The following is an 11231-nucleotide window of genomic DNA, read 5'->3' as shown; positions in this document are numbered from 1 at the left end:
AACTTATGCGGCTTTTGTTGCCTTGAAGAATGCTTTATCAGCAACACCGGTTTTGGCCATCCCAAAATTCGATTTAGTGTTCACTGTTCAAACTGATGCATCAAGTATAGGTATGGGGTTAGTTCTCTCACAATAGGGTCACCCCATTGCTTATTTCAGTAAGCAATTTTGTCAAAAACTTCAGAATTCCTCTACCTATATACGTGAATTATGTGCCATAACTACAACAGTGCAGAAATGGTGACAATACCTCCTAGGTCGCCGCTTTATCATCCAGACCGATCAACGTTCCATCAAGGAATTACTATCTCAAACGGTCCTCACACGAGAACAACAAACTTATCTCTTTAAATTGTTGGGATTTGACTTTGAGATTCAATATCGCCCTGGATTTGACATATAGAGTTTTCAATAGAAGAACATTAAATCTTTTTTATAAAATTGTTGACCTTGAGGAAACCCTGCTTAAGTTAAATAAGTCAAATGCAGGTGATAAAAAATATCTAAATGATATATTTGATGAGATGTATCTCAATGAAAATCCTCCTTCTCAACATGAAGAATTTGTAAAAAGTTGACAATCACCAAGAGGATTATCACTAGACAACATTATAGGAGACATCTCAAAGGAAGTAACCACTAGGACAAATTTAACCAATTTTTGTATAAATGTAGCTTTTGTTTCACAGATAGAGCCAAAAAACATAGAAGAAGCTCTCCAAGATGACAAATGGTGCATAGTAATGCAAGAGGAATTGAACCAATTTGAAAGGAATAAAGTTCGGCAACTAATTCCTATAGAAGAAAGACACCAAGTCATAGGAACAAAATGAGTATTTAGAAACAAGTTGAATGAATATAGAAATATAACGAAGAATAGTTAGGCTTGCTGCAAAAGGATATAGCCATGAAAAACGTGTAGACTATGTTGAAACATATACTCCTCTTGCGAGGTTAGAGGTTATACGCCTATTTCTTGCTTATGTTTCATAAAATTTAAATTATATGTTACGATTGATTTTTTAAATGGCTTTATTAAGGAAAATGTGTATGTAGAACAACCCTGGATTTGAGGATTATAAACTTCCTAATCACAAATATAAATTAAAGAAAATACATGGACTATTTATAAAGTGAGTCTCATATTAGTCTTAGTTTCAAGTAATAGGAAGTGTAACAACTGAAACCTTTACCTATGTCCAGATAGGTAGGGTACACTAGATGAAATGCAACGGTGACCAGACACCATAAAATTTTTATCGTCATGAAGAACATATCTGGTTGGTGGCTAATTTCAATTTAATTTCCAAAACCAGAGTTTGACCTCCTAGTGTATTCTGCAACTAGTTGAGCTAGAGATGAAGATTTGTCCTTAAGAAGTTTCTTAGGCGAATCATATTCTTCTATCAACCCTGCAGGATCAATATGAAGAGAAATCATATTCACATTTATCATGAGAAGAAAAGGAAAAATATTGACAAATCAAGAAGGAAGCTAAATGGTGCTGCATTTCACGACAAAAGTGATTATTCCTTGGATAAAAACTAAATTAGCATGAGGAAAGACACAAAGTGATGCACACCTTGATTTAAGAATAGAACCATGTCACTGTCGATGATAGAAGTTATCCTATGAGCAATGGTAATGACTGTGCATTCTGAAAAATGTTGCTTAACTGTTTGCTGAATAATATTATCTGTGGCTGTGTCAACAGATGCAGTAGCTTCATCAAGCACCAAGATCTTGCTTTTCTTCAGTAGAACACGGCCTAGGCAGACCAACTGCCTTTGACCCATACTCCAATTTTCTCCATTCTCAGTCACTGCAAAAACTCATAGCGATAAGTAACACTTCCTTACTACATTTAGACATATAATTGAAACATGCTAAATCAATATTCAAAGTTTTGAGAAGTCAAACCTATGGAGTCCAGCTTCCCTTCTTTTTTCCTTACATCATCTCCAAGTTGGCACATATCTAGAGCCTGGAATGATTCTTATTAGAATTTAACATGTATCACCTGCACTAAATAGACAAGTTTCTCATAGTTTCAAACAAAACCAAATTACCTCCCAAATCTGTTCATCTGTGTACTCTTCCAGTGGATCCAGGTTGGTTCTTACAGTCCCTTCAAACATCGTTGGATCTTGAGGAATAATGCTGAGTCTAGACCGCAAATCATGAATTCCCATCAAAGATATGTTAATGTTATCTATTAATATTTTTCCATCCATAGGTTCAATAAGGCGGAGAAGTGTTTGCACAAGAGTTGATTTTCCACTTCCTGTTCTTCCCACAATACCAGTTTTTGATCCAGCAGTAAAAGTGCAAGTAAGACCTCGTAAAACAATAGGCAAATGAGGAGCATATCGAACCTGCATCACAGACATTCTCAATAAAGGTATATTCCATACAAAAACCGGAATTGGATTTTTAACCAAGAAAATGTTACCGAAGCCTTCAATTCAGAATATAACAAATGAATAATCTTTGAAATGTACCTGCAAATTCCAGATATGAACCTCTCCAAATGATGGCCAAGAACAATCCGGTTGGTTGTCTTCAATCACAAGAGGAGCTTCACTTGGGAGAGATGTGTACTGGAGTATTCTCTCAACAGATATAATATTTTTCTCCAAGTCACAAAGAAACCAGATTACTCTAGTTTGCACAGTATTTAGATTAAGTCCATATGTCACAGCCAATCCCGCAATGCCTTGGAAAAAAACAAATTGGAACGAAAGATGAATGAAGTTGTTTGCTTAGTGTCATAAAAGAGTAACATATTCAGTGACTTTATGTACTTTGAAGTACTCACCAGGAGCAGTCATTGAATTTGGGAAAGATACCAAGAATACCAAACAGAAGACAAATATGAGAGTGGATAAAATATCCAATCGGAAATTCAGCCATTCAATTGCAGTAGCACTGTATAGTTTGGGTTGGGAATATCTATCTATCAACTTCATGTTTATGTCATTAAATCTTGATTCTTGTTCAAAACTTCTTATGGTTGTTGATCCAGAAATTGTTTCAGAAAAATGTTGTATAACCGGAGCTTGGCATGTACCAACCAATCGTGCCAATTCTCTTGCAGATGCAGAATAGTACCGCTACATTCATCGAATCTCTTTGTTAGCATTTACACTGGTAATCTTTGCACAATGATATCAATCAGATTCATATTTTTCTTCCCCTCAATTTCTGAGAAATGTAAAAAATTCAGTGCATTTCAAATACTAAATCAATAAGGAAAAATTTTCTGACAGCTGGAGTTAATTGTCTTCAAATAATAAAGGTTGGATATTATCCAAAACTACCTGGTACCATATGCTAGCTGCCATGACAGGAATCAATACTATGAACACCTGCCATGCAGCTTGAGACATCACATAAACATTTCCCAACAGTTGTACCAGATTGAGGGTAATTGCCCATAATATGTTTGCAATGTACATATCTAGTGAGCTTTGGTCTATTGAAGCCTGCAACAAATAGAAAAACTATTATTTTGTCAACAATTACATTTAATATGGTAATTTGAAAAAGAAAATCAAAAGAAATCTAACTTTCGAAAACAATGCAATCAGCCATTTACATCAGCTAAAAAAGTCTCTCCATATTAAACGAATGAAGAATATCAACACAGACTGACATACTCTGTTGAGGATTCGACCACTTGGGGTGGAATCAAAAAATGATATTGGTGCTCGAAAAATACACAAATGCATTTTATCGAAGAGTACAGTGGCTGTCTTGTATCCAGCTATCACAGCAAGAAATGATGTGGCAAAGGTGAAAATGGAACTTCCAATTGCCAAAGCGACGTAGACAACCATGAGTTTAAAGCATCCAATATTAGTTTCTGCTGTTGCTGAAACTGGAGTTGCTACAGTCATCCAATAATTGCTTGCAATCTGAAAACCCACAGTGAGTATCTGAGAAAGTAATATGAAGGGCACAAGAGCTCCTCCATAAGCTGTTGTGATGTATTTCCAGTACACTTTAAACCCAACTCTACCCTTTTCTCGTTCTTCTTCTTGAACGAGTTGTCCTTTGGGCTCAACTGTGTCGTTTGGCTTATCATTTTCAACATGTATGTCTTCCACATTTTGCTCAAGTTCAAAATCACTTAACGAATTTGTTTTCTCATCGGTGGCACTTGATGCTTTAAATGTTGATCTTCTCTCTAAAGACTTAATTGAAGACAAAGCTGCTCTGTGTGCATCTACAAGTTCCATAAAATCTGTGCCTGTCTTTAGAATGTCATTGTATTTTCCTGATTGAGTTATCCTTCCTTCTCTCATGACCTAGATAAGTTGTGAGCAAGATAAAAATTCTGAGAAAATAGTAAATTGACAAAATGCAGATGTTTTAATTCTTGAATATGAAATTTATGATTCAATCACTCACCAATATTAGATCAGCATCAGGTAAGAACTCCACTTGATGTGTTACGTATATCACAGTTTTTGATTTTAAAAGGCCAAGCAAGCATTCCTGAAACAGTGTAGTGTAAATGAAAAATCAAGCCAAATTATGTTTGACATATGTTGCTGTAGCCATGAACTCACATGCTGCTCGACATTGCAGAGATTAGATACAGAAAACTCCACTGCGAATTTTTATACTCACATTTGGAGAACTCTAAACTCAGACTATTTGAAACACGTATGTAAGGAACTGAATAGATGTAAAGTGTTAAAAAAGATTGAACGACTGTAACGAGTATTTGGAAGTTTAAAATTACATTACCAAGAAAAAAAAAACTAGATTACACAGAAAATATTAGTTTAGAAAAATATAGAACCTTAAAGAGATGGGATCCTGTATGAGCATCAACGGCACTGAAGGGATCATCAAAAAGATATATATCAGCATCTTGATATAGAGCACGAGCTATTTGCACTCTTTGCTTCTGACCACCACTCAAATTGATTCCTTTCTCCCCAATAATGGTGTGATCACCGAATGGTAGAACCTCAAGGTCTTTTGTCAAGGAACATGCTTCTAGCACCTTCTCATACTTTTCACTGTCCATCTCTTTACCAAATAGTATGTTGTCTTCTATCTTTCCACTCTGTATCCATGGCGATTGAGAAACATAAGCCTTTGTTCCACATATTTTCAATGTCCCAGATATCTTTGGTACTTCCCCTATAATACAAGAAAGTAAACTAGACTTGCCTGATCCAATAGTACCACATACAGCTACTCTCATACCATGATAAACATTGAGATTTATGTTTTTCAATGTTGCATTAGGAGAACATAAATCCCATGAGAAGTTTCCATCCACTAATTCAATTGCCTTGTCAGAACTACCCCATGGAAGCTTCTGTACTATATCAGTCTGCAGCTCGTCTAGTCTAAGAAATGATGAAATCCTATCCAGAGAAACTTTAGTTTGTGCGATCATGGAAATTGTGTCAGGAAGACTGTATATGGGCATTTGAAGAATTCTGAATGTTGCAAGTGCAGACAAGACCTTCCCTGATTCAAGTGGTATCCCCACAAGAACACAAGCACCAAACGTAACAACTGCAATAGAAGTTGGGGCGTTGTGGAAGAAGAATCGAATAGTTGCTGTGCCAGCAAGAAATTTCTTTAGCCATGTCTCTTCACTCTTTCTAATCTGAATAATCTTTGATAAGAACTTCATCTCCCATGCTTGCAGTTTTAGAATCCTCATATTCTTAAGTATCTCAGACGTAGCCTTCATTCTTTTATCTTTGAATTCCATTATCTTGCCTTGGAACTTTTCTTGCAATGATGCAACAGGATGGTTTACCAACATCACAATTACAGTGGCAGCAAGAGCAGCTAACGAAGCAACACCCACACTTCTATAGAGAATTAACAGGGCCAAAGCAAGCTGCAAAACACACATCCATGGATCATGCATGTACCAACAGAACTCGCCAATTCTTTCAGCATCGACAGTCATTAAGTTGATGATTTCCCCAGTACTACGAAGCTCCTTTGATTGACACGAAAGAGTCAAACCTTTAGCATAGATCATTTCCACCAACATGGATTGCATTCTAACCCCAACCTGCTGAAACCTAAACATCCAGTGCCTCAGTGAAAGACACTCCACAAGCTTTGCAGCAACAAAAGTCGCAGCCAAAACATAGCCTTCATTTTTAAACATGTAGTCTCCATTGAGGTATCGAACAAGGATGTCAATAAGAAAGGTGTTGAGACTTTGGCAAGTGTACCAAATCGTTCAAGTAATAAAACCGGTAAGACCGGATATCGTTTCCCAAGAGACTCGTGTCCTAGACAATCGTATAATATCTAACTAATTTAGACTAAAGAATGATTCCATGTTTTTGGGCTTTTCATGCAATTAAAGTAAAGATAAAAAGTAAATGGTAAAAGTGATCTTTGATAACGCAAACACTTAGAAATGGAAAGATTAGAAATGATATGGAATGATATTGTTGGGGGTTGATTTCACCTACTTCACTCTTATGTATAGAAAATCACTTCCTCTTCATTAATTAGCCAATGTCAATCTTCTAATTTACTCAAACCCAATCCCTTGGTAGAGAGAGCCTAGACTTACTTCTTAAACTCCAATCCCTTGGAAAACCTAACAAGTTCATCCGCTTTAAGAATTGAGATTCAAGACAACCAAAGGTCCTAGTCCTATCCCTAGATACAATTTCCTTTAGGTGTTTAATCCAGTTCTAGATTCACCCAATATTTCCCAATATCAAGCAAACCCTAAAATCATGATATGGTTGAATTACTCATACAAGCTTTAAGTAGAGGAATTAAACACTAACAATCAATGAAAGAGGCATATAATCATTCAAAACAACTGTAATTACATAAGAGATCCGTGGTTACATCAATCCCCAACAAGAATGAAACTAGCTCTCCATGAATGGAGAGCTTGAGCTTACAACAATGGTGGAAATGGAAGAAGGAGGAGGACCCAAGGATGAAGAAGGGCTGTTCCCACAGCTCCTAGCTCGCCTCTGGACGCTCCAATTGAGAGAATTTATGTCTGGGATGCCAAAGATATCAAAGCCCTTCTAATTTGGGGTTAAATAAACCCAATCTGCCAAATCAGCAGCAGGCGCGCTTGAGACCGCGCTCCAGCGCGCGAAAACAGGAAAAAGGGCGCTCCAGCGCCCTTTTGTAAGGGGCGCTCCAGCTAGCTCCAGTCCTGGTGCAGAGCCCGCTCCAGCGCCCATGGAAAAAGGGCGCTCCAGCTAACTTTTTTCCAGATTCTGGTTCTTCATATTTTTGCTGTTTTTGTTGTTTTCTTGTTTTCTCTGGTTCCAGCACTCTTCATTTGATGCAGAGACTTCTTCCAACTAATTAACTTGTATAAATAAAGGGGTTAATGATCAATTTATCTAATTAAAGCTTAAGATGAAACCACTTCTTAAACTAAATGAAAACAAGGATTTACAAGGTAAAAAGGATGAGAAAGAATTGATATTCTCTCTAATTCAATACTGAATTCATAGCAAAATATGCCACTATCAACTCCCCCAAACTTAGAACCTTGCTTGTCCTCAAGCAAAAGGTATCTGACTGTCAAACAAAACATATTTTACAAAGATAACAGCTGGATTCATAATACATTGCTTAACTTGAAACAACTAGAAATGTGTATCATGTTAGTTTTCCACTATGATGCTCACAACACAATCAATCAATCAAATGCCATAGTTTATAAGAGATCAACAGTCATGGCAAGATGCTTTACTGAATTATGTAGAACCAATCCTCACTTAAGATAGTGTTTCACTCTAATGCACCGGTGTATAAGGATGTGTGTCTATCACTCTACTATCAAACTGTCACACAAATCAACTTTGCCATTTGTTTCAACCAAATTAAACACATTCACAAGTAAGTCAACATCACAAGGACTTTCATTGGCTTGTATTGTGGCTGGGCTAAGAAGGAACATGGTTTTTCTGGATAACAAAGCACCTTGAGCTAAGAGATCAAACAATTACAATCATGAATAAAAGTTCTCTTTTGCTTCACTTAGATTACCACCAATGTCGAACTTATATCCCAACTTTCTTTCATTCAGTTCTTTTTCTTTATCTTCTTCTTTCTTCCTTTTTGTTACTTTTGTATCTTTCAAATTTTTCTCAATTCATCCTTTCATAACAACTCCCCCAAACTTAAACCATTCTCCTGCAGTACAGATGATTTCTCCATTTAGCTCAAGGTAAGGAAAATAGGGAAATTTCATTTGGGCTTTAAGGTTCAAAAAGAGTCATTTATCAATCAAGGTCGAAAGGTTTTGAATTGGTTTCTTTTGGCAATATGTGGAAGAAGTAGGAGAGCAAGATGGCCTTGATCATGTGCAACTAACAAGCAAATGGTTCAAATCAGAGAAACTCAGGCAAAGTCAATTGTGATCAAATATGATAGCATTCACAAGAAAAGTTTAAAGCACAACATCTCACAAGGTTAACTCAAGGTTCCACAAACATCATCAAGCAACTGCCATGAATAATGATCTCAGTTAAGCATATAGCATTCTCAGACTTTTTCATGAAGGAAGCAATACAATTTGAACTAAATTGATCTATCTCAAGCATCATTTCATATCAAACCATAAGCATTATGAATCAGCATAAGTCTAACAAGACAGATAACAAAAACAACTTAACTAAAATTGAAAAACAAAAGCTAACTAGCAACCAAAGTAAAAGAAAGCAAAATAAAAGGTCCTGTGACTCATGATTTGTAGCTCATTGTCAAACTCCTTCATTTTCTGCACCACCTCCCCCAATAAATTGGGTTGGTCCCCAAGCCATGCTACTTGGGTCGCATATTCCTCTGTTGACATCTCTACTTTGTGGCGGCGTTTGTTTTTATTCTCTTGGAGTTGGATGAAGAAGTCATTTCTGCACAAAAGATTGAAAATAAAGTTTGCAAATGTGAGCTCACAAAGTATGTATTTGTAACAAACAATCATTAGATCACATGATCATGAGTTCACAAGGTCAAACGCACACTAAATATGCAAGAAAAATCACAAAACACAGCCTGGAGCATGAAAAATTTGAAGCAGAAGAGAAAAATAGAGTTGCTGAAAAATCTGGTCAGGTTGGAAAAAGTTAGCTGGAGCGCTCCTAAACAGAGGGCGCTGGAGCTAGCTATGGGTCAGAATGCCAGAAAACTGGATTCGTGCTGAGCGCGCTGGAGCGCCCCTGAGCAGAGGGCGCTGGAGCGCCATACCAGATTGCAGATTTGCAGAATTTCACAACTACACCTACGATTTTTGGAATTTGGCACTTCTTGATGCTCAATTCAGCCCAGATTAACATGTTTTCACTATACAAACTTGATCAAATCCATAAGGATTGAAATTGAGTGCAAGAATGCCAATTTAGGTGCACACTTCCAAAGCTTTCTAATTCTACAACTCAAGGCTTCAAATTTTTCACTTTAAACATACCTAAACTCAACATAACCATTCAGAACATACTCAATCACACTAGAACACATAAAAACAGATTAAACAATTCTAAAACACATCAATACACAATAAAACTCAACATTATACTAGTTAACCATTAACAACACATAAACTACAATTGAAACTAACATGCTCCAAAATAACCAAATCAAATCAAAACATTCTAAAGCAAATTCAAACAATCAAAACACACTCAAATAACAAAATCACACATAGAGAAAGGGTTAGAAAGCTGGGTTGCCTCCCAGTAAGCGCTTGTTTAACGTCATTAGCTTGACACCATTAAGCTCAAGTTTGATTTTTGATGTTGGAATGCATCTTCTTGTCATGACACCAACATCCTCTCAGTAATTTCCTAGTCACCAACTTGACTCTCCTAGAATATGGAGCCTCTATCTCAAGCACTCCATTTATCTTTATGTTCTTGATGACCCATAACCTATTCTTGAATCTCACTGGTTTTCCAGGTTTGGGCTCATCGCTTGCCATCACAGGATTTTGGTGAACTAGTTCCTCTTCCTTTTCTTCTTCTTCTCCCTTTACTCTTGGAGATAAACAACTAAGGCTCCTCTTTACCAACTTGGCAGCTTGCTCTGTTAGACTAGTAATTGATAGAAGTTCATCTGTAGCTTCAAGACTAGTCTCTTTTTCATGATTTTGCTGCTCAACCCCAAAGACGTTGAAAGTCACCTCCTCATCTTGGTCTTTCAATTTCACTGTTCCTTCTTCCACATGAATGACAACCTTGGCTGTCTTCATGAAAGGTCTTCCAAGGATGAGTGGTATATCTGCAGATTCCTCCATGTCCATAACTACAAAATCCACCAGGAATTGGAGTTTATCTATTTTGACCACCACATCTTCCACAACACCATAGGGATACTTGATGGATCTATCCGCCAGCTGCAGCATCATTCTCGTAGGCTTGACTTCAAGACCACCAATCTTCTTAAGCATAGATAGGGGTATCATATTGATACTAGCCCCCAAGTCAACGAGAGCTCTACCTATCTCCTGGTTTCCAATAGTGCATGGAATGGTGAAACTCCCTGGATCTTTAAATTTTGGAGGAAGAGTCTTCTGCATGATGGCACTGCAATTTCCCTGCACTTCAATTGTTTCCTCATCTAAATACTTATTCTTTTTGTTGAGGATTTGCTTCATGTACTTTGCGTAGGCAGGAATTTGTTGTAGTGCTTCGGTCAATGGCATGGTAATCTCAAGTTGATCAAATATTTGCTTAAACCGAGCCAATTGTTTCTCCTTCCCTTTAGCAGATGGGATTTTTGGGTAAGGAAGTTGTTTCACTATCTCCTTCTCTTTTTGGTTTTTCTCTTTTTCAGTTTTTTTATTTTCTTCTTCTCTTCCAACAATCTCTTCTTCTTCTTCCTTTTCTTTCTGATCTTCTTCTTCTGGCTTTTCTTCTTCTTCTTCTTTTCTTCCAACCTCTTTCCCACTTCTTGTGAATATTACATTACACTCCTCCTTCGGGTTGGCTTGAGTATTTGCAGTAAAATGTCCACCCTGTTGGTTTGCTAATTGCTTAGCCAATTGACCAACTTGCACTTCCAGGTTCTTTATGGATGCATCAGTGTTTTTCTGGTTTTGGATGGACTGCTGCATAAACATCTGCAATGTGTCTTCTAGCTTTGAAGTCCGATCACTTTGAGGTGGATAATGTTGAGCAGGTTGATACAGATTTCTACTGCTAGAAGCTTCTTGAGCTTGTCTCCACCCTTGATTTGAAGGATTGGGGAAATGATTG

General features: G+C 37.1%; 1 protein-coding gene across 1 annotated transcript; it reads right to left on the bottom strand.

The window, feature by feature from the left end:
- Window positions 1–1150: 1150 nt before the first annotated feature.
- On the bottom strand, window positions 1151–6190 carry LOC108341443 (ABC transporter C family member 3-like). The gene is made up of 10 exons (XM_052878752.1): window positions 4811–6190; window positions 4414–4500; window positions 3660–4310; window positions 3321–3485; window positions 2819–3113; window positions 2502–2716; window positions 2070–2375; window positions 1921–1984; window positions 1583–1822; window positions 1151–1412 (listed from the first exon to the last, which is right to left on the bottom strand). Exons 1-10 carry the CDS (start codon window positions 6152–6154, stop codon window positions 1300–1302), a joined length of 3480 nt encoding a protein of 1159 aa, XP_052734712.1. The 5' UTR covers window positions 6155–6190; the 3' UTR covers window positions 1151–1299.
- Between the last annotated feature and the right edge of the window lie 5041 nt (window positions 6191–11231).

This window comes from Vigna angularis, chromosome 6 (genome assembly GCF_016808095.1).
Source record: "Vigna angularis cultivar LongXiaoDou No.4 chromosome 6, ASM1680809v1, whole genome shotgun sequence".
NCBI lineage: Eukaryota > Viridiplantae > Streptophyta > Magnoliopsida > Fabales > Fabaceae > Vigna > Vigna angularis.
Note: the sequence above shows the minus strand (reverse complement) of the source record. Positions and strands in the feature narration are given on the sequence as shown.

Excerpts from the sequence above, each read along its gene's own strand:
- LOC108341443 (XM_052878752.1), bottom strand. The coding sequence starts at position 6,154 with ATGTTTAAAAATGAAGGCTATGTTTTGGCTGCGACTTTTGTTGCTGCA. Across the intron at positions 3,486-3,659 it reads GTGGTCGAATCCTCAACAGA|GCTTCAATAGACCAAAGCTC; the intron begins GTATGTCAGTCT and ends TATTTGTTGCAG. Across the intron at positions 1,413-1,582 it reads GGTTCTATTCTTAAATCAAG|GGTTGATAGAAGAATATGAT; the intron begins GTGTGCATCACT and ends TTGATCCTGCAG.